Source organism: Chrysochloris asiatica, unplaced genomic scaffold (assembly GCF_000296735.1).
Source record: "Chrysochloris asiatica unplaced genomic scaffold, ChrAsi1.0 scaffold00168, whole genome shotgun sequence".
In the NCBI taxonomy this organism is placed as follows: Eukaryota; Metazoa; Chordata; class Mammalia; order Afrosoricida; family Chrysochloridae; genus Chrysochloris; species Chrysochloris asiatica.
The window spans coordinates 6,427,106-6,450,355 of NW_006408686.1; the positions used below are offsets into that span (position 1 = coordinate 6,427,106).

The 23,250-nt window shown below is 48.3% G+C and overlaps 1 protein-coding gene across 1 annotated transcript in view; it reads right to left on the reverse strand.

Annotated features, from left to right (window-relative positions):
• The window catches only part of RYR1 (ryanodine receptor 1 (skeletal)), a 153,406-nt gene that overhangs the window by 50,385 nt on the left and 79,771 nt on the right, over nt 1-23,250 (reverse strand). Inside the window, exons 66-82 of the mRNA XM_006871542.1 lie at nt 22,137-22,469; nt 20,395-20,635; nt 17,827-17,914; nt 17,631-17,723; nt 16,946-16,960; nt 15,309-15,479; nt 13,734-13,793; nt 13,409-13,546; nt 12,806-12,918; nt 12,540-12,636; nt 11,996-12,102; nt 6,222-6,273; nt 6,026-6,091; nt 2,897-2,996; nt 2,517-2,596; nt 2,347-2,423; nt 529-602 (exon numbers count right to left, since the gene is read on the reverse strand). Of these exons, the coding sequence (XP_006871604.1) occupies nt 529-602; nt 2,347-2,423; nt 2,517-2,596; nt 2,897-2,996; nt 6,026-6,091; nt 6,222-6,273; nt 11,996-12,102; nt 12,540-12,636; nt 12,806-12,918; nt 13,409-13,546; nt 13,734-13,793; nt 15,309-15,479; nt 16,946-16,960; nt 17,631-17,723; nt 17,827-17,914; nt 20,395-20,635; nt 22,137-22,469 (1,905 nt within the window). The remainder of the gene's footprint in view (nt 1-528; nt 603-2,346; nt 2,424-2,516; nt 2,597-2,896; nt 2,997-6,025; nt 6,092-6,221; nt 6,274-11,995; nt 12,103-12,539; nt 12,637-12,805; nt 12,919-13,408; nt 13,547-13,733; nt 13,794-15,308; nt 15,480-16,945; nt 16,961-17,630; nt 17,724-17,826; nt 17,915-20,394; nt 20,636-22,136; nt 22,470-23,250) is intronic.

Genomic DNA, 23,250 nt, shown 5'->3' on the forward strand with positions numbered 1-23,250 from the left:
AGAGACCAGGAGGAGACAGGTGGACAGGTGAGGAGACCAGGAGGAGAGACGTGGACAGGTGCAGAGACAGGAAAAGAGACATGGACAGGTGGAGAAACAGGAAGAGAGAGATGGATAGGTGAAGAAGCAGGAGGAGAGAGATGGACAGGTGGAGGTGAAGAGGCAGGAGGCGAGGAATCGGGTAGAAAGTTAGACACATCACAACACAGCAAAAAAGGAGACTCAATTAACCCGGATTAGGGGCATTAATGAGAGGACAGCAACCAGGATGTGAATCTCAAGGTTTGTGGAAAGTGGGGGGCATGTGATGGGGACACAGGCAGGAGGACCCTTGGGGTGGGGACCTTGGAGGAGGGACATTATGGAAGGCTGGCAAAGGGGGCAGGCTGTTATTGAGGAGAAATAAAGGAATGCTTTTGAGAAGGAGAAGGTCTGGAAGGCAGGGAGCTCTGGGCAGTGTGGGTGGGCAGTGAGGATCCTGAAAGAAGAAGATGTCCCCAGGAGAGGGAAGCCCAGAGAGGGCCTCACCAGTTCCATCCTCCTTCACCATGCCCAGCCCCTCTGCCTTGTTCTGTCTTTCGAAGGCATTGAGATCCAGGACACTGAGGGAACAAAGGAAGAGACAGGGACGCTATGATGAGGCCTCTGCCCTCCGCTCTTCCAGGGCCTCCTAGTCCCCACAGTGGAGGATGGAGACACAGGAAATCATATGTTTACCAGAATCATGAGGCAGCAGAAACCAAGTTGGAAGAATCAGCAAGGTAGTGGTTATGACAATGGTGGTTTGGTGGGGGAATTTTCACCTCCCATGCTGGAAACTCAGCTTTGGTTCCTGGTCAGTGTACCTCATGGGAACTCACCGCCCGTCTTGTCAGTGGAGGTTTGCGTGTCACTATGATTTGGTAGCGTAGTGGTTACAAATCGGGCTGTGAACCTTAAGGTCAGCTGTTCGAAACCACCAGCTGTTCTGTGGGAGAAAGATGAGGCTTTCTGCTCCCGTAAAGATTTACAGCCTCGGAATCCTTGTTCAGGGTCTCTATGAGTCGGAACCGATTCCACGGCACGTAACCACCCCTACCACCATAACGTTGAACAGGTTTCAGTGGAGTTTCCAGACTAAGATGGCCTAGCGATCATAAGTGTGAAAATCAGCCAATAAAATCCCCATGGATCACAATGGTGTCATCATTGTATTCCATGGTATTGGTCAACTTGATGGTGACTGACAAGAGGGGTGGAGAAAGTCAGTAGACAGCAAGAGAAGAAAAAAATGGCAGACCATGCCCACGATTCTGATTCATATCGGCCCTCTAGAGAACAGAGTGGAGTCCTGGTGCTGGCGTGGTACTGTAGGATAAGCACTGGACTGTTAATTGCAAGGACGGTGGTTCAAACCCACTAGCCACTCATTGGAAACCCTATGCAAGATCGCTATGAATTGGAACCAATTCGACGGTGCTTTATAATAACAAATAGGACAAAATAGAACTGATCCCTCAGGTTTGTTGTTGTTGTTGTTGTTAAGTGCCATTGAGTCGGTTCCGACCCATAGCGACCCTGTACAGGGTTTCCAGGGGTGTAAATCTTTACGGGAGTAGAAAGCCTCATCTTTCTCCTGTGGAGCAGCTGGTAGTTTCGAACCACTGACCTTAAGGTTCGCAGCCCGATTCGTAACCACTACGCTACCAGAGCTCTGGGACTAAATCTTCACAGGAGCGGACATTCTTATTTTTCTCCTGCAGAGTGGTTAGTAGGTTTGAACCACTGACCTTGCAGTTAGTCGTTAGCACCACCAGTGCTCCTTCATGGAAGACCACAGCAGATTCAAATTAATAGGGGTCATCAGAGAGAACCCACATTTGCAGATGCTGGGGTTCCCTTGAATTTTCAACAACCTTGCAGTTCTAGCCACCTGGAATCCATTCTACGCATAATTGTTGTTGTTGTTACGTACCGTGGAGTCAGTTCTGACCCATAGTGATCCTGCACAGGGTATCTGAGGCTGTAAATCTTTACGGGAGCAGAACACCTCATCTTTCTCCAGCGGAACTGCTGGTATTTTCAAACTGCTGACCTTGAGGTTGGCAGCCCGACTCGTAGCCACTACGCTACCTGAGTGCCTTTCTTAAATGCTGTGGCCTTCTTTCTCCCTTATAGTTCCATATGAATTCTTATAGTAAAGCTCGTGTTAGTTGGGTTACTCGGACTGGGTCTCTTTCATTGAACCAAGAGAGCAAAATGAGATCAGGAAGTGGTACCAGGAGTAGTGAGCACAGCTACTACCATCATCCAGACCTTAACAAGAAGGGGTACACTAAAAGAAAGAAGGGGTACACTAGGACCTGCCTGCATGTTTGCATCAGCGCCTGGATACTCTGGAAGAAGCCAACTTCTTTCTTGTCCTTCAGATAATCCAGCATTTTCTACAGAGGGGATGGGAGGAGAAGTCAAACTGGGGGTCATTCAAAGACCTTCCACCTTCCTCCCACCCCCTCCCAAAGCTCTGTTTCTGTTACCTGCTGCACCTCCGCATTGCCTCCATTCAGGATGGAGATGCCCAGCTTCAGGGTGGAGGAGACCATGGAGCCTGTTTCTCCTGCAGGGGAGAGAGGTGAGGCGGGGAAGCAGTCAAAAGATAGTCCACTCCATTTGGGGGCAGAGTTTCCCACCCAGGAACCGGCCATACTGTGGGGTGGAGAACAGGAGTGGAGGGGTTGGACCCACAATGGGCGGTACTGATGGAATTGCAAAGCAGGCGTGTAAGAGGCACATGCAGGGGCTGGGGTGTAAGTTCACGCAGGGGCAGGAATGTGGTCCATAAGGAATGGACGGACTGCTGAGGATGAGGGTAGCATAGGCCATGCCCTGGAGAGGCAAATGTGTGTGCCATGGGCACCTTTACAGGCGCTGATCATCTGCAACACCATCTCAGCGGCACCCCGGTTGTGCAGCCGTGCCTGCTGGTATAGGAGTCTCTGCTTCTCCATTTCCTTCTCCTGGAACAAAGAGAAGTCCGATGGGCAGTGAGCCAGACTGGACCTCCCAGCCTCTTCCCTCATAGCCTTGCCCTTACCCCTGTCCTCCAACATTCAGGCTCTACCACAGATTCTGACTCATTCCTTCAACTGTGAGCTGCCTCTGTCCCCTGAAGGTGGAGTTCTTGCTTTGTCTCTGGCCACTAGCACTGGGCCAGGCATGGACTGAGAACCCCATAAACCAGAGCTTCTTCAGCCGGGCTCATGCCCCCTACCCCATGTACCAGTGAATAAAAATCAGGGAGTCTGTGAATTTGGATGGGCAAAAGTTAACATCTATACTTAACCACCCTCTAACTGAAATTTTTATTTTTAGCATTTCTTTTCATTACAACAGGGCCATAAGTCTTAATAATATTGGTGGAATCTGTGATCTTTGTCACCGCTAGGAATCACTGATGTTTCCATAACACAGTATTGTTGGTACTGACATCTCAAAACATAGTTTATGTTCGTCACCACTTCTGTGTTTATTTTTTTTAACGTTTTATTGTGAATTGAGTGAAGGTTTACAGAGCAGATCATCAGTTTTACTTTACAAATCCTACACTTCGTCCATCTCATGATTGTAGACCCTTCATTGTAACATCCCTATCCCACCTCCCGCCTAGCATTCTTGTTTCCATTCCTCCTCCTTTCCCAACCTTCAGAATTCTGTGCTTAGGTGAATGCTGCCCTTTTCATCTTGAGTGGTTGGCCATTCTATGGTGTGTGTATTTCATTTGTGTCATTGTCCACTTTATTGGAGTCTTGGTGTGGCGCTGTGGGTTAATGCGCCAGACTGCAAAGCCGTTTGAACTGCAAGCTTGGCAGTTCAAGCTCACCAGCTGCTCCTCGGAAACCCTATACAGGGGCGCTATGGGTTGGAACTGACTCAACGTCACTTACCAACAATAATTGCTTGGCTGAAAATTGAGCCATGAGGGTGAGTTCAGTTCCAGAGCTGAAGGGTGACCAGGAGTCATAATCTCGGGGTTCCTGCAGTCTCTAGCTGACCAGTGAGGCTGATCTTTTTTAAAACGATACTGAGTTTTGTTCCGTATTTTTCCCACTCTTTCCATAATCTTCTAATGTGATCCCTTTCAGAGCCAGGCACCATCATCTAGTTCTTCTGGTCTCACTACTTCTCAATGACAGTCATTATTGGATTCACTACTAGAGCTTGTCATTTTATTCATTAATAAAGAAATCATATGAAGAGGCTTCAAAAAGTTCATGGAAAAATTGGATTTTCCCATAAACTTTTTTTTTAAGCAATGTGATATTTATTAGGCTTCAAAAGTCATAATTTTGTCTACAAATCCCACTCACTGTAAAAATGTAGAGCATAAGACAATGGGATTAAAAATGTCACTATCTCCTGATGTTTTAGACAGCCACCTGGACATCATAGAAAATTCAGAAAGACATTGGCCAGTTACATAAAGAATTTATGATGTTAAGTTGATTACTTAAATAATTTTAAAATGTCCTCCCTGGGATCTGAAAGAAATCTTCCACAATAGCAGCTCCAGTCTCAGTGACATTGGTGACAAGCAAAAGAATGTGTCAGAAGGAGCAATGAACTTGGCTCTAATCTTTGTAAGTACAAATTCCTATTACCTCCTCTCTGATGCTCTTCCTGGCTTCATGAGCATTGTTGACTTCAGTCTTTAGCATCATTGTTGGCAAGCAAAAGAAGGTGCCAGAAGGAGAAATTGCTAGGCTCTAATCGGGCTGCGAACCTTAAGGCCAGCAGTTCGAAACTACCAGCCGCTCCGCGGGAGAAAGATGAGGCTTTCTACTCCCGTAAAGATTTACACCCTCGGAAACCCTGTACAGGGTCGCTATGGGTCGGAACCGACTCGACGGCACTTAACAACAACAACAACAACAATCTTTGCAAGTGTAAATTCATTTTACCTCCTCTCTGATGCTCTCCCTGGTCCCACAAACATTTGTTGCCTCCAGTCTTCTGTGTGGCTATGTGCCGAGTTCATATCACAGAACTGGTTACATTGGATCAAACTAGAAATATCCATCTCAGTCATTGTTGAGGAGTTTTGCTGAGAATGTTACTTCCCAGTTCCTTACACTCCCATAAACTTTTTGAAACCTCTTTGTATTACTATGTTCCAAATTGTTTTGTTTTTTAATATTTTGGTAACCATTGCAATGTACTTAGTTCCTCTAATCCTATGAATTTCTTCTATTTAGTTAGTTCATTTTTTAAAAGTAGTTTTTTAACATTTTTATACCGATCCAAACAGACGTTTATTTAATGCCATTTTCATAGATGCACGGACTCAGTGAAGAGAATGACGTGAGCTTATGAAGGGTTTTGTAGCTTTTGACAATTTCCAGCTAGTTTTTCAGTTTGCGTTTCACTTACTTCCCCAGATCACAGGCTGTTCTGTTCCTCTTCTACCATTTTCCTCCTAAGATCTGCCTCTGATATCCATAGTTATTCACTTACACTGGGGATTTTGCCTTATGAATAGATTGTATACATTTAACAACCTGATTCTGAGAAAGTCTGCACCAGATGCCAGAGGGCACAGTTAAGGGTACGGATCCCTGAAGCAGATGCTTGCTGGTGGCTTGAAGGAATAGATGAATGGATTCACTGCATGTCTACTGCCCCCTTCACTGTGAGCCTCTGCATGTGCTGCTCCCTCCACCTGGAACACCGACCTCCTTTTCTTCAGCTACCACACGCCTTTGTCCTGCAGCCCAGAGATCACCTCCTGGGAAAAACCTCCTTGATACTCAACCTCTGTGGGGACCAGGCGCCTCATCTGGGCTTCTCTAGCCTCTCTGCCTATGCTGATCTCATTACCTCCACAGATACTCTTTGCTGTCAGTGTCCGGTAACGTGTCTGTCTCCCCGGTGACCTGTCACTGCAGTGTCCCCCCCACTGCCCGGCAGCTGGACCTTGAGCACTGGTCTGTGAAAAGGAGCTAAATAAATGGTGGCTTGCTGAAATCAAGAGTCTTCTGAGCCCACCTACCTCAAAGGAAACCTCAACCTCTTCTTCACCTTCCACTCCCTCCTCTGCTTCCTCCAGATGGCAGCTCTGGAAACGGGATATCAGTTAGGGTTGATGGTGAACAAAGATGATACCGCAGTCCACTCCTAAGCCTTTCAATGGGCTGGCGCTGGAGCTGGGGAGCAGGGAATGGGGTCTGGATGGGACAGGGCCTCACCTTTGCCATGATATCAGCATATGCCATATACAGGTAATCCTCGTCCAGTTTGCTGAGGAAGTAAGCGGGGTTACAGTCAGGAGCCATGGGAGAGGACCCCCATCTTATAACAACTGGGTTTATTTTCCTTTGGTGCGTTGCCCCGCCCTGTCTTTAGGCTGTGGTTCAGGTGGGTGGACCCTGGGCCCCTTGCCAGAGTTGTTAAGTGCCCTCAGGTCAGTTCCAACTCATAGCAACCCTATATAGTATTTCTGAGGAGCAGCTGGTGCACTTTGAACCACCAACCTTGCAGTTCAACTGACTTCGCAGTCCAGCGCATTAACCTGCAGTGCCACACCAGGACTCCAGTACCAGAGCGGCTTCTGAGAAAGGCATTTTCTATCTGTTTGATAATAGTAATAAGTCAAGGATGGTCATGTGATTTATACTGGGGAAACAATTCATTATGGGAGTTTTGGTGTGACGCTGTGGGTTAATGTGCTGGACCATAAAGTCTGTTTTAACCACAAGGTTGGCAGTTCAAGCTCACCAGCTACTCCTTGGAAGCCCTATATAGGGTCGCTATGGGTCGGAACCGACTCGACGGCACTTGACAACAAAATGGGAGCTTTGCTGAAGCTATTGGTAAAGGTGGCTCCAGCGGATAAGTAATGGACTGTAAATCTTATACAGGGTAGCTGTGAGTTGAAACGGACTCCACAGCACTTAGCAACAACAAATAACAATTGGGAGAGGTAGGGAGTGTGGTGGCACTGGACTATGATAAGCACTGGACTATGAAACAGACTTGGTGGTTCAAGCTGCTCTGCACAAGAAAGATGAGGCTTTCTGCTCCCTCAAAGATGTACAGCCTCAGACACCCAATACAAGGTCGCTGTGAGTCAGAACCAACTCGACAGCACTTAACGACATTGGCAGAGCTTCTCTCTTGCTACTTGGCTGTTGAAATGATGTAATGGCATTCTGGAGCTTCTAGGCCAATCTTGCCACACTTTAGCTCACTCAACAGCTATAGCCAAACACCTCCTTCTTGTTGTTAGGTACCATCAAGGCAGTTCCGACTTGTAGTAGCCTTGTGTACTACACAACACAACCCTACCCGGTCCTGCGCACAATTGTTCCTATGTTTGAACCCTTTACTGTAGCCACTGTGTTGATCTATCTCCCTGAGAGTCTTCCTCTCTTTTGCTGACCCTCACCCAAACAGGATGTCCTTCTCCAGGGACTGGTCCCTCCTGATGACATGCCTAAAGTAGGTGACTTTCAGTCTCATCATCCTCGGTTCTAAAAAGCATTTGGGAAGTACTTCATCCAACACAGATTTAGTCATCCTTCTGCCAGCCCATGGTGTCACCATCATTCAAAGGCATCAATTCTTATTCGGTCCTTAGTCACTGTCCTGCCTCCACCTGTATATGAGGTAAATGAAAATACCGTGGTTTGGGTCAGGTGCACCTTAGTCCTCAAAAACCGACAGCTTGTCTTTTTAATACTTTGAAGAGGCCGTTTGCCATAGATTTATCCAATGCAATGTTATTTAACTTCCTGACTGCTACTTCCATGGGGCTTGATTGTGGATCCAAGAAAAATGAAATCCTTGACAACTTCAACTTTTCTCCATTTAGAGTGATGCTGTTAATTAGTCCAACTGAGGATTTTTGTTTTCCTTATGTTGAAGTGCAATCCATATTGAAGGTTGTGTAGTGTATATTGAAGACCTTTGATCTTCATCAATAAGTGCCTTAAGCCCTTTTCACTTTCAGCAAGTAAGGTTGTCATCTGCATATCATAGGTTATAAATGAGCCTTCCTTTAATCCTGAGGCCACATTCTTCTTCATATAATCCAGTTTCTCAGATTATTTGCTCAGCATACAGATTGAATAAATATGGTGAAAAGGTACAACCCCGACACATACCTTTCCTGATTTTAAAGCATGCAGTATCCCTTTGTTCTGTTTGAACAATTGCCTCTTGGTCTATGTATAAATTCTGCATGAGCACAAATAAGTGTTCTGGAATCCCCATTCTCCCCAACATTATCTATAATTTGTTAGGATCCACACAGTTGAATGCCTTTGCATAGTCAATGTAACACAAGTAACATCTTTTTGGTATTCTCTGCTTTCATTCAAGATCCATCTGATATCAGCAATGATATCTCTCATTCCACATCGTCTTCTAAATCTGGCTTTAATTGTTGGCAGTTCCCTGTTGATGTACTGCTGCAATCATTTTTTAATGATCTTCACATTTTTACTTCCATGTGATGTTAATGACACTGTTGAATAATTTCTGCATTCTGTTGAATAACCTTTCATTGGAATGGGCATTAATACGGATCTCTTCAGTTGGTTGGCCAAATTTCTGTCTTCAAATTTCTTGGCACAGATGAGTGAGCCCCTTTAGAGCTTCATCTGTGTGTTGTACTATTTCAACTGGTATTCTACCATTTCCTGGAGTCTTGTTTTAAGTCAGTGTCTTCAGTGCAGATTGGACTTCTTCCTTCAAGAACCATTGGGTCTTAACCATATGTTACATCTAGAAATGGCTGAATGTCAACCAGTTCATTTTGGTACAATGCTTCTCTATTCTGTCCATCTTCTTTTGATGTTTCCTGCTTCATGCAACATTTTGTCTGTGTTGTTGTTATTAAGTGTTATTAAGTCAGTTCCGACTCATAGCGACCCTGCATAGGGGTTCTAAGGAGTGGCTGTTCAGTTTGAACCACAGACCTTGCGGTTTAAACTGACTTGAGGTCCCACAGTTACCCTATAGCACCACACCAGGACTCCATTTTGTCTATAGAATCCTTAAGTATTCCCTTCTAAGACTGAAACTCAGAGAACCCATAAGCACTCTAGTATGCTTGCTGGTGACTACCCTTGTCTAGTTGTGAGTGGAAGTGGGGGAAATGTAGCAATGAAGACATGGGCTGAGTTTGGGCATGTTCCATTGACACTTGTTGCCTTTGAGATGAGAGAGAGAAGAGGAAGGGCTGGCTGGTCTGAAGTTTAGAGAGATCTGTGAACTCCTGAGACCAAGGGCACTGACCTAGCCACTGGGTGCTAGAGTTGACAGTGAAGCAGCCCACTGGTCCGAAGTGTGGGGAGGCATGTGTGAACTCTTAAACTTGCAACTAGTACCCACTGACCTAGCTTGGTTGGCTAGCCGATCAGAACGTGACCAGATGCAGACAAAGATGCTTCATACAGTGAACAAGTCTAAATTGCTAAAATTTGATGAACTGGACCTTTGCTTATGGATGCAGTTGCTCAAAATTCCAACTGAAACGGAAGGATTCTTCATATCAAGGATCAAGTTTGTTTTCTTAGTGCACTGGGTTGATAGGAACAGACAATTTAGACACTGGCTACCAAAAATGGTGAGATAAAAAGGCATAAAGTGGCTGGCTTACAAGCCTTCACCAGTGTGCTTAGTTTCAGAATGAGGAGGGTAATATAGAATCCCCACCAAATAGTTTTCCTCTTTTCCAGATGGATCTGGTGAAAGCGGATGGAGGATGATGCTGATAGGATTTCATGATTCAATGGTGAGTAATTATTAATAGGATTAATTGCAAATGTCACAACTGTAATTGTAGAAGATGTATAACTAAAAGGAGGAAGTAGTTAATCTTTTGTTTTAGGAACAGAGGATCCCAGGACAATCAAGAAGGAAGCAAATGAGTGGAGAGTGAGACCCTACCTAGCAAAGCAGCGACAGCAGAGATGGTGACAGAGGCGATGGCCTGGAGAGAAAGCAGCTGTGGGCTATAGACCCATGGACTGTGAGAGGCTGTGTGCCTGCTGGCAGGAGGCTGACTTGCAAAATGTGCCCTTTGGACATTTAAATGAATATAGATTTTTTTTTTGCAGATGTACATCAAATATTTTTGCTTTGTTGATAAGTGAATAATAAATTGCAAAAGGAAAGCCACAGGGAGGAAGCAGGATAAGTAGTTACAAGGAGGTGAGTGTAATTATTTAGATGAATCAAATGTATGATTGGTTGCAAGTAAAACTGATGATCTTGTCTGTTAACCTTCACTCACTTCACAACAAAAAATTAAAAAAAAAAAAAATCTTTAAATATTGCAACTTGAAGCTTGAATTGTTTTAAATTTTTTTAGCTTGTGAAATGCCAAGCACGTGCTTCCCTTTAGTTTTCTACTCTGAGTCTTTGCATATCTTATTATGATACTTGACTTTGACGTCTCAAGCCGCCCTCTCAAATCTTCTATTTAGCTCTTTTCCTTCATCATTTCTTCCTTCAACTACAGCTAGCATAGTGGTTACGAATCGGGCTGCGAACCTCAGGGTCAGCAGTTCAAAACTACCAGCTGTTCTGCAGGAGAAAGATGAGGCTTTCTGCTCCCATAAAGATTTACAGCCTCAGAAACCCTGTACAGGATCACTGTGAGTTGGAACCGACTCCGCGGCACATCACAACAACAACAACATTCTACTTTCAAGAGTAAGTTTCAGAGTCTCCTCCACTTGAGTGTTTTCTTTCTTGCTTGCTTTTTAAATGACCTGTTGGTTTCTTTGTGTTTTGTTGATCTCGTTGTCTTTTCCTTGGTTCTTGTCTATAATAGTAATACTAATGACACACTGGTGTGGCGCTGTGGACTAATGCGTCAGACTGCAAAGTCGTTTGAAATGGAAGGTTGGTGGTTCAAGCTCACCAGCTGCTCCTTGGAAACCCTATACAGGGTCGCTATGGATCAGAATCGACTTGACGGCACTTAACAACAACAATGACATACTTATTGGGGAGTGCAGTGGCTTTGTTAGATAAGCACTGAACTGGGAATCACAGGTCAGTGGTTCGAACCCACCAGCTGCTCTGTGGGAGAAAGGTCAGGCTTTCTGCTCTCGCAAAGATTTACAGCCTTAGAAACCCTATGCAGGATTGCTATGAGTTAGAACTGACTTGATGTGATGGCACTTAACAACAATACTTACTGGAGGGAGCATTTATCCTATATAGTCCCTATTCTAAGTGTTTTACATACACTAACAAAATCAACCCTCAGAGTAATCCTACCAGAGGGTCCACGGGAAAAAGGAAGACCCTCAGTGAGATTGGTTAACACAGTGACTTACTTCAACAATGGGCTGGAACAGCAATGATTGTGAGGATGGTATAGCACCAGGCAGTGCTGTGTTGTGTTCTGTTGTTCCTAGGGTCGCTATGAGGAGGAACCGACTCGATGGCACCTAACAACAGTAACCCTATTATGTAGGCACAGTACTAGCCTCATTTTACAGATGAGGAACATGAGACACAACGATACCTCTTGGCCAGAATCACATACATGTCAAGTGCTCAGCCTGGTGTCTGACACATAATAGTTACTTGATAAATGTCTGCCATTACCATCAGCAGCAGCAGCCTTATTACTATTGTTTATCCCCAAGACTGCCGTTAGCTCATGTGAAGCCTTTACGTGCGTTAGAAAAAGGCCTGCCTTCCTCACTTCCATCAGCTGGAACTGTGTCCTACATACTATGCTGACTGTCTTTGAGCAGGATACTTCCTGTCGGAGAATCCTAGTAAACCTACATTGCCAGTGATGTGAATCCCTCAGGAAGAGACACCTTTGTAAAGTGCCCAGCCTTCATGGCTGTCCTGCCTGTCCCAGTAAAGTGATGAAAACATCAGCAATGGACTCTCCCAGGACATCCAGAGGTTGCTGGAGGGGTAGGGTGGGGCTGAGTGTCTTCCCCAGGGTCCCCGGGGACATCACTAATACTCAGGAAAGGGTCTTCACCTCTTTTCAGTCAGAGCAGTGCGACTGAAGTGCAGGACCAGCTGGTGCAGGGGGTCTGGCTTCTTCTCTTCCTCTTCTTCTTCCTCTTCCTCTTGCTCGCCAGCTTTCTGGAAGGGTGGATGTGAGGCTTGTGAGCAGGGTTTTTCTGAGTTCCCTCCTCAGCACTACTTTGCTGGATTTTTTTTTTTTTTTTTCTCTTCCTCCCATCCTGTCCTCTTTTCTGGCTCTGTTCAAGCCAGACCTGTACTGCAACCAAAAAACAATAACAACAGCAAACAAACCAAACACACGGAGTCTGATTCCGGCTCATTGAGACCCTGTGTAGGGTTTCCAAAGCTGTTAAATCTTTCTGGGAGAAGATAATCTTATCTTTCTCCTGGAGAGCAGCTGGTAGGTTTGAACTTTCAACATCCAGGCCCTACCATTTCCATAAACTTCAATATGAAGGGCGAAGGCTAGTGGTGCCTAACTGGCGCTTCAGGTCCCCAGCCTTCTCCAGATCACCCACACCTCCCAGTCCCACCCCAGGCAGGCTCCCGCTCACTGAAAGATCATCTATCATACGGTCCTCAAAATTATGGTCTTCAGTGACGATCCATGCAGCCTTGTAGCTTTCTAGGAACATGTTACATGCCCGGTGCCTGCAAGGGAAAGGTGTGGTGGTGTCCCTGAGATCCCATGCCCATCCCCTAGCCCGTTCTGGCCTCCCACGCATCTGCCTCCCCACCAAAGCTCCGGATCCAGCCATTCCCCAACACCAACATCCTCCAGCCTTCTTCTCTCCACGGCCCTCTTCCCTGGGAGCCTTACGTGGGCAGGTTGTACAGAGGGGTCATGCGGAAACAGGCTACGACCGCCCGCCGGCGCTGCTTGGACAAGAGTTTGTGCCACACGGCTTTCTTGGACTTGTAAGGATGCTCTGTCTGAGGAATGGGGCAAACAGTCACATCCATGGGCCCTGTCTCTGGTCTGATTTTCACTCCTACCCCCAGGTGAAACAGCCCACCTACACCCAGGTCCGAATTCTGGCCCCACTCACAAAGCCAAAGGGAACATCCGGATTCCACCAGCTGAGTTAAGGTTCTGACCCAAGCTCCGCTTTCAGACAGAAGTTTCCATCCTAGGGCCCGCCCACACACTAAATGTTCGGATCCAGGCTTGATCCCACACAGTGCACTGACTGGAGACATCCCGTTAGGCCCCACCCACAGAGTTAAGGCCCCGCCCCGGAGTCTGTTTCAATTTTGACTTCTACTCAAGGCTCCCCCACTAACCTAAGCCCCACCCCTCCGGCCCGGTACACAGGTTCATCTTTCCCTGGTCCCACGCCCCAGATTCAGGGCCCGCCCCAGACCCCGCCCATAAACCCAGGCTTCGGCCACTCAGCATTAAGAATCCTCCGGCTCCGCCCACCTGCTCCAGATGGTAAAGCACAGCGGACACTTCTTGGACTCTGCGCACGATTTTCTCGGGGTCGTCGGCCTCCTCTTCGCGGCCTGGAAGACCCCGATACAGCGCCATCTGCCAGCGCAAAGAAGGGGAGCCTTCGACCTGAGAAGAGGAAGGAAGGTCGCAGCTGATCTGGCTATACGCCGCCCTTGGTGTAGTGTGGGGATTTAGTGGGCAAGGGCGTTAAGTTCTTTCGTTGGAAGTCTGATACAAAGTCAGTGCTCAAATATCAGCTGCTATTGTATTATCTCGACCTGCCTCTTTCGATTGCAGATTAGGAGAGACATACCTTGCCTTGAAGGTGAAGGTTATTTTGCAGAAACTCCCGGACCTCCTCATCTGTGTCTTTCTGTGGAGACACGGCCAGGCTGGGTTACTCTGGGGAACCCTTGACCCACAACCCTTCCCTTCCCGGCCCGCCACCCCAGGACCTGGCAGGAGGTTTGTGTGGGAAGATTTGAGGGAAACTGGGAGGCTCCAGAGGTCAGGAGTGGTCAGAGGGGTATCGTAGGACCAGAGGGCCACAGAGGCACCTTGAAGAGACCGTGAGGATTTGAGGGGCATCATGGGGGTCTGAGAGAGGGCAAGGGTGACAAGAGCAATGTCACCAAAATGAGTCTAAAGAGGGATTATCAGAAAGTGGAAGATGGGCAGGGAGTTTCTGAAGATAGAAGGGCTTGTAAGGGAGTTGTGGTTATGTGCCGTGGAATCGATTCTGACTCACAGTGACCCTGCACAGGGTTTCCCAGGCTGTCAGTATTTACGGGAGCAGAAAGCCTCATCTTTCTCCCGTGGAATGGCTGATAGTTTCGAACTGCTGACCATGAGATTAGCAGCCCGATTCGTAACCACTATGCTACCAGAGCTGGGAGGGTCAACAAAAGTCGCCAGGAGATCTAGGTTAATCAAGTCACTGGTAAAGATTGACAGACCAGGGTGGGAGTTCCTTAGGGTCCCAGGAAAGGGGCATCCTCAAGTACCAGGATGAGGGGTCTTTGGGGTTCTGGTAGGATTCAACAGGTTCTAGAAGGCATTTGAGGTCTGAGGAAAGGGACTTTGGGATCCTGGGAAAGGGGACCCTTGTGGTCTCCCGGGCCCAGAGGGGCTTGTAGGAGTCAGGGTGCTTGGTAGGGTCCTGGAAGGAGAACTCTAGGAGTCTCGGATCTCTCCTCTAGATCCCCCTTAAGCCCTCTGGAATCCCACGGAGAGGTCACCTGGTCCCAGGAGATCTGAAAGATGGTTGAGGTTTTTGCATGGACATTAAGAGGGTGTTGTTAGGGTCCTGGGTGGGGCTAGAGAATCTTTGGGGGCTCAGTGTGGTCATCAGTCAGGGCTTGGGGGCGCAGCAAGGTGGTGAGTTGGAGAACTCCATGGGGACACAGAGCTTCAGTTACAAGGGTCTGGGGAAGGGCCAATGGAGTTATGAGGGGCTCACAGGTTCCCAAAGGGTTTTGGGTTCCTAGTAGATGGCTCAGATGAATCTCATGGGACTCAAGGTCCTGGCAGGGTTGGCCTGGTCCAGGAGGGAAAATTTCCGTAGGTATCCTGAAGGCTCAGTGTGGTACTAGAGGTTGACTCCTTGGGTCCCATGGAGTTCACTAAGGTCCTACAGCATTTAATAGGCTCCCAGGTGTCATAGTGGCAGTCCTGGTGTCTCAGAGGAGTACCAGTTAGAGTTTGTAGTGCCCCCCCCCCAGGTCCCAGGCATGTCCTGAGTGGGATCCTCAGCTTCCTGGGGGTGGACTCAGGGCATCCTAGGGGGCTCAATGTCTAGAGGAAGCGCTCAGCAGGGCTTTAGGGGAGGGGTTCAAGGTTACTGGGGATTTAATAGGGTCCCACAGGCTTAGTGGGGCTGGACAGGCACCAGGGCGTAGCGGATCTTGGCCAGCGTGATGAGTTCCTGGTCAGTGGGCGCACACATGTTCAGGCCAATGGGCAGCATTTTCTTAAGCGTGGCCACAATCAGCGACGTCTGCACTGAGTAGCGGTCCCCTCGACGCTTCTTCTTGGTTCGCTCCTGGTCTGAGCCACCTGACTGTAGGAATACAGGGCTTAGTGCTGGCTAGGGCGCCAGCTTCACTTGGCTCTGTGCCCCAACCCAGTCAGTGCCCATACGCCAGCCTGCAGCCTGGATGCCAGGCACCTCCTCACCTCAGAGCACATCTCGTTTTCTACCCCATAACTCTCTGATGCTTTACCTCAGACCCCAAACCCTGGTCCTAGACCATCCCAGGCCCAAGCCCCCATCCCCAATTCTCCCAACTTCTATACCAAACCATTTGAGATTCTCCCAAACCTCAGCCTTTCTCATCCTCTAAGGAGCCCTGGCTGTTATTGTGAAGTGCCATCCAGCCGGATCCAACTCATAGCGACCCTGTATAGAGTTTCCGAGGAGCAGCTGGTGAATTTGAACTGCCAATCTTGTGGTTCAAACTGAACTTGTAGTCCAGCACATTAACCACAGCATCACACCAGGACATGGATTATAAACCAGGCTGCTAACCACAAGATCAGCAGTTCAAATCTTGCTCCATGGGAGAAAGATGAGGCTTTCTGCTCCAGTAAAGATTTACAGCCTCAAAATCCTATATAGAGTTGCTATGAATCAGAACGGACTTGGTGGCATGCTACCACCACCACCTCAACGTCTAGCAGCCCTCTCCCAGAACCCCCTAAAACTCCCTGTATGTTTTCCCCCACCCATCCCATTACATGCACAACCCTACATTTCATATTCCAAGACCAAAACCCCAAGAATACAGATGCAGAGTCACAAAGAGTCCCAAGAGACAAAAGACGCGGGAAGAAAAAGAGTACGAGAGGCACAAGGAGACGGAGCTAGAAGATGCAGGAGAGATCCAGAAGGATCTGGAGACAGGCACAGATCCTTAGCCTCCACAGCCATGTTCTGGAGCGTTGGTCCAGATCCGTGGTTGGTGCCACCCCAGTCATGCTAGTGACAAGCCCCAGTGACAAGCTTCGGCCAGAGCCACATCCACACTGGATCGAGCAGGGCCCATGTGCCAGGCACTGCTGAAGGCCATACATGCAGCATCTCGGAGTCCTTGTGGAGCCCTGGGGCTCAGGGCCACGCATGGTCAGATGCTGGCAGAGGCTCAAAAGGATACGACACGTGGCCAAGGTCACACAGCTAACTCCCAACAGAGCCAGGGTTCTAACACAAGTCTGTCTGATTCCAGAGACCAAGCCTTCCAATCATGCACGTTCCTTCCCACCCATGTCCTCCTGGACCTCAGCTCATGATGCTTTGATGCTTCGGCAAAGCCAAGATTTTATTTATTTTTTTTAAACAAGAAAAAAAAAATCAAATAGTCAGAAGCTGAGAGCTGGGAGGTAAATGAATGGGGTGGGGAATAGATGGAACAAGGATAGGAAGTGGGTAAAGGAGCAGGGAGAGGGGTATTCTGGAAGGGGGGCTGGTGTGGGAGGATGGGGGTATGAGCCACGAGCCATGCGGAAGGTTCCAGACGTGGGGCTGACCTGTACATCTCCTGTCTGCTTCACCGGGTTGCAAACAGAGACAAGAAGGGTTACCCCAGCCCCTCAAAGAATCCCAGGCCCAATTTCAAGTTGGCTGCACCCACCTCATCTGTTCCCCCACCCCCACCCCCACCATGCATCCCCTAGCTGGGCATTTCCAGACCTTGGCTGAAGGGGTGAAAGGTTGCTCTTTTGGACCTGAAGAGGGAAGTTCTGAGAAGGCTTGGGGTTGAGGTGAGGCAGGAATATGGAATAATGGAGAAGTGGGAGATGGGAGAGGAGGGTTCTGGGAGGGAGGGAAAGAGGATGGAGATGGAATGGAGAGTGATGGGGAGGAAAAGGGAGGTGGGAGGAGAAGATGGTGGGGGTGGGGAAGAAGATGGGGAAAGGAGAAAGATGGGGGAGGAAGAGGAAGGTGAGAGGAGATGGGGAGGAAGAAGGCAGAGGAAGACGAATAGAGACGGAGAGGAGGAGGATGGGAAGAAGAAATCGTAAGGGAAGGAGGTATAGGATACAAGAGGGAGGAGGTGGTGGGAGAGTAGAGGAAGGGAGAAAGAAGGCGGAAGGAAGGCTTACAGGAGGACGGAGATGGGAAGGGGGCTGCTCTGAGGGCTGACAGGGACGAAGCCCTGGAGGGTGCTCCCCCCAGCCCTACAAAGCCCTCCTCCCAGGACAGAAGACCCACCTTGGCCATCTTGCTCTTGTTGTCAGCAGTCAGAAATGACATGTTGTTGATTTCATTCTGGACCACAAAGTTCTGCTCTTCACGTTTAAAGTTCTAGTGGGGAAGGCAGTATTGGGATCAGACAAACTGGGGTGGGGGTGTATTTGTGGGGAGCAGCTTCTTGGGTCTGAGACAGGGCAGTGAGGACCAGACTCACGTGGGACTTGGACCAGTAGATGAAGATTTCGCCCACCATCCTGAATAGCTCTTCAGCATTGGAGTTGGGCTCTGTCAGCCAGTGTGCCCTGGACAGTAGGGGGAAGGGGCCTGTGAGGACTCGGGGTGGGGATACCTAGGGAAGGAGGCCACACAGGAAGATTGCAAAGGAGGGGGAGTCCAGGACACCAGGAGATGCCCAATAGGAAGAAGAGTTTTCTAGAGTAATGTGGCCATTTGGATGAAAACTGAAAAATTTTAAATGGCCATTCCTCTTTACATTTTTTTCCTCTTTTTCTTGAAATGCAACATACATAAAAAGAAGTGTCAGCTTGTGAGCATCCACTCAATAAATAATCGCAAAAGGGACACATTTATGCAGCCACCGTGGTCCTGGTGTGACGCTGTAGAATAAGCGCTGGATTGCAAGATCAGCGGTTCAAACTCACCAGCCATTCCTTGGAAACCCTATACAGAGCCACTATGAGTCGGAACCGACACGATGGTACTTAACAACTACAACAATGTGACACCACCGACCAAGTTAAGAAATAGATCCAGAAGGTCTAGTCTCCTGGTGCCCCGCCCCAGTGAATCAACCCCCCGCCACCCCATTCGGTCCCCTTGAATCCTGGCCTTTATCTCAACTGCTAGAACCAGACATTATCTGTGTGTATTCTCAAACTTTCAGGAGCTCTGGTAGCTTAGTGGTTACAAGTCAGGCTGCTAATCTCAAGGTCAGCTGTTCAAAACTACCAGTGGTTTCGCAGGAGAAAGATGAGGCTTTTTGCTCTGGTGAAGATATTTACAGCCTCAGAAACCCTACACTCGATGACATATAACAACAACAAAGCTTAAAAAAGTAATCCTGGTGTAGTGTTGTAGGATAAGCACTGGCCTAGGTTCAAACCTACCAGCCGTTTCTCAGAAACCCTATACAGGGTCGTTATGAGTTGGAACCGACTCAATAGCACTTAACAACAACAACAAATCTTTTTATAAAGGAGCCCTGGTGATACAGTGGTTAAGTGCTTGGCTGCTAACTGAAAGGCCGGGGGTGGGAACCCACCAGCCACTCTGAGAGAGAAAACTAGCTGTCTGCCTCTGTCAACATTATACCCTTGGAAACCATATGGGGCACTTCTATTGTGTGCTCTAGGTTTACAAGTCAGAATGTAGTTTAGTAGCAGCGCGTACGTTTAAAGAAGGCGCCCTGGCAGCGCAGTGGTTAAAGCACTTGGCTGCTAACACAAAGTTTGTTGCTTTGAATCCACCAGCCACTCCACTGGAGAAAGATGCACCAGTCTGCTTCTGTATAGATTGTTGGTTTTTAAGTGCTATCGAGTTGGTTCCAACTCATAGTAATCCAGGGTTTCCAAGGCTATCAATCTTTGCGGGAGAAGAAAGCCTCATCTTTTTCCCATGGAGTGGCTGCTGGGCTCAAACCATTGACCTTATGGTTTACAGTCCAGTGCTTATCCTACAGACCCACACTGCTCCCTGTGGAGCAGTGCTGCCCTGTCCTTTAGGGCCTCTCTCTGTGGATTGGAATTGATTGGACAGCTATGAGTCTGTTGAAGTTTAAGCTTAAAAGTCAGACAAGTGAGGGAGGGAAAGGAGGGGGCTGCCGCAGAAACCCTCCTCAGGCTGACAGGATTCATTCCAGTTCAGCCTTCTGGGGTGGGCAGGCTCCCATCTCTGTCCCTTTCTGCTTACACATTAAGGGAGACAAAACTAGACTCAAGTTCATAGACCTGGAAGGAAGTAGAGATTTGCTTCTCCCTTCAACCTGTTGTCACAAGTCAGTTCTGACTCCTGGCCATTTCATGGGTCTATAAAACCCAAAGAGCAGATCCAGGGTGAGTCAAAGTTATTTACGTGTAATTTTGCTAGCTATGCCTTGTGACTAAATGAAACAGCAGTGGATAACAATCAGGTTTAATCAACGCCTGGTGCAGCAGTTAGGTTGTGTGTAGGCCACCATTTCCCATTTCTGTTCCCGTGACAGACAGAGCTCATCAATCACAGTTCTCTTTCTCACTAAGTCCCAGTGCACCCTTGATATCATCTCCTACCAGGATAGAACATGACAAGGAACTAAAACTGATTCTCCATCCCAGGATTCAGCTGGACCTACGAGTTCATGATTCATTACACAGTGCTGCTGATTTTAAGGAGAGTTTGCAATTGGCTGATGGCTGTGCTTGTCCTTTTATTGAAGATCTATGCTTCTAGGGAAAATCAGACAGCAGGTCTATACTGTCTTCCTTTCTTTCTATGACTAAGGAAGGTCTGACTGTTTGCTGCACTGCACAAAGTGGACACAGTAAAGCTCCTTACAACAGACACTCTGGATGGTGCAGGGACTGGATGCAGGTTTAAAGGAGCAGAAGCAGGCAAACACAGCAGACTGCATTTTGTTGTGTGGAGGTGACAGCGGCCAGAAGGAATGGGGAGGCAGGAGTCCGCAGGTGGAGTTGGGTCAGGTGGGAATCGGAAGAAGTCGCTAGCTAACAGGTTAGCAGGACAAGGGGGCAGGGTGTGTGTGGGGACACTGGGATATGCTGACCTGTTGTTGTCCACGTAGCGGATGAGGAGTGGGTAAAGGGCGTACAGATCCCGGCAGAGCACAGAGAACTCGTCCCGCACCTGCATCTCCCCCTCCTCAGCTTCAGCCTTGGCCTCCAGGCGCAGCTGCTCCTCCTCGGCCACCACCTTGCCTGCCCGCTTGCGCAGCCGTCCGATGGTCGGGATGAAGTGGGAGTGCAGGAGCTCGGGCCGCGCCCGACTCACAATGGGCTGAGCAAACACTGCAGGGCCACAGGGCAGAGGCCACTAACTTCTGTCCCAGCTCCTATCCTTTGATCTCAGCCTCTCACCTTTGACCTCAACATCTGACTCGGAACTCATTCCGGACCTTTGACATAGCACCCCAAACTCTCATCCCAAACTGTGACCCCCTGATCTGAGCCTATGGCCCCGTCCCTATTATCTGACCCCAGCTTGACATCCCAACGGTTTTATCCTTGTCTATGACCTGAAACTACCAGCTGTTCCATGGGAGAAAGATGAGGCTTTCTGCTCCCGTCAAGATTTACAGCCTCGCTATGTTATTGCAAACCCTCTTGCAAAAAACGTGTTCTAACAACTGTCCTTTGAGTGGGCTAAAGGATTTGGGCAACTGGTCATACGCTCCTGTGCGCAGCAGAAGGCAGCGCTGTTGGGTCCTACATCAGCCTCACAATCATACTGTCCTATACACATCAGATCCTTAAAAGCCATCTGCAGAAGACCCTTTTGGTAAGATTTGTTGTTGTTGTTGTTGTTATGTGCCATCGAGTCGGTTCCAACCCATAATGACACTGTACAGGGTTTCCAAGGGTGTAAATCTTTACGGGAGTAGAAAGCCTCATCTTTCTCCCGCGGAGCGGCTGGTAGTTTCGAACCGCTGACCTTAAGGTTCGCAGCCCCATTGGTAAGATTTAGGTGTCCTTTATTGAGCCTGTTCTCGTAGTCAACGGTGTCAATCTATCTCATTGAGAGTCTTCCTCTTTGTTGCTGACCTACTTTAGCAAGCCTGAAATCCTTCTCCAGGGACTGGTCCCTCCCGATAATAACATGTCTAAAGTGCATGGGATGAAGTCTTGCTATCCTCAATTCTAATGAAAATTCTGGGTATATTCAATTTTCCTTAAAAAATAAAAAAGTGTACTTAAATATGAAAAAAAAAAGATTTACAGCCTCGGAAACCCTGTACAGGGTCACTATGAGGTGGAACCGACTCCACGGCACATAACCACCACCACCACCATGACCCCTGACCTTATTCTTTAACCTCTGACCAGGCCTATACCCAGACTGACCCTATTACATGATTTCTAAATGTGACCCCTACTTCTGAGCTCAACCTCTGACCTCTGACCTCAAATCCAGCCCCTTAACTCTAACTTGACGCTTACCCAATCCCAGTTCCAGACACAAGACTTCTTCTAACGTAGGAATTCGAAGCCTTTAAAGACCCATGTGTTGACGTCTAACCTACAGCCCTAAACTGTCCATATCAGGAACTTGGTCTGAATCTTTGTTTAAGGAAGGATTCAGACTTCTGACCTAGTTCCTAACCCCTGACCTAAAACAGACCCCCAGAATCCAAACTGGAGGACTCCCAGGACCCTATGAACCAGACATTCTGACCCTTGCCATGACCTCTGGTCTCTTGATCCCAAGATAACAAGACTCGGACTCTTGACTCCTCTCAACTCCCCGAAGAGTCTGAGGTCCAGCCCCCAACGCCCAGTGCCCCAGACTCACCAGCAAGTCGCTTCATCCATGAGGCCTCATCAATGCCCAGGTTGTTGACGATGATTCGCAGGATGTTCCCCAGCAAGGAGTTGAGGTGGTCCGAGGTGACAGCTGTGCAGGGTGGGGGGGCGCTGGCAGGCAGGGAAGGGGCGGGTGCCTCCGGCCCGTGTTCCCACCAGCGGGGCAAGTAGCTGCAGAGCATGGGCAGTGTGATTTCAATGACATGTGGCATCTCTGTGTAGCGGGCCCCGGACACGGCCAGTCCTCCGATATCTGCCATGAGTCGCTCCAGCACTGGGATGTCAGGGCACATCTCCTCCACGCTGTTGGGGAGCCCCAGAACTGGGGTACAGGGAGGAGTCAGGGCCTGCTGACCTATCATCCCCAGAACTCAATGCCCCGAAGCCCCACAATACATTGTTGTTGTTGCTATGTGCCATCTAGTCAGTTCCAATTCATGGAGACCTTGTATAGGGTTTCTGAGGAATAGCTGGTGGGTTTGAACCACCGGTCTTGTGGTTAGCAGTCCAGTGTTTATTGTATAGTGCTACAGCAGGACTCCAACACATTAGGCCTTGCTGAACTGCCACCCACCCAAATTAGTCCCCCAACCCCCATCCTCTAACTTCTCCCAACCTTCACATTGAAACTTAGTAACTCCCAAAATGTTTCACACCCCCAAGCCTGTCTACTCCCGGATGCTCACCCAAACCCCAATCACCACCATGCCTGGAAACATTCACTCTTGAAATCACCCACACTCCAAACCCGTTCTCCCACCCCAACATGGAACAGACACCCCAAAGTAACCCTCTCCAACCCCTCCCCCCAAATCTCTCTACATCCCACTTCAACTCAGTCTCCTGACACACATAACCCATCATACATGAGTACTGCTGTGATGCTGTAGGTAAGCACTGGACTGCTAACTGCAATGTCAGTGGTTGAAACCCACCAGCCACTCCTCAGAAACCCTATACAGGGTCGCTATGAGTTGGAACCAATTCGATGGCACATGACAACAATATGTATACCCACACTCACACACTGTTGTTAAGTGCCATTGAGTTGGTTCCAACCCATAGCGACCCTGAACAGGGTTTCCGAGGCTATAAATCTTTAC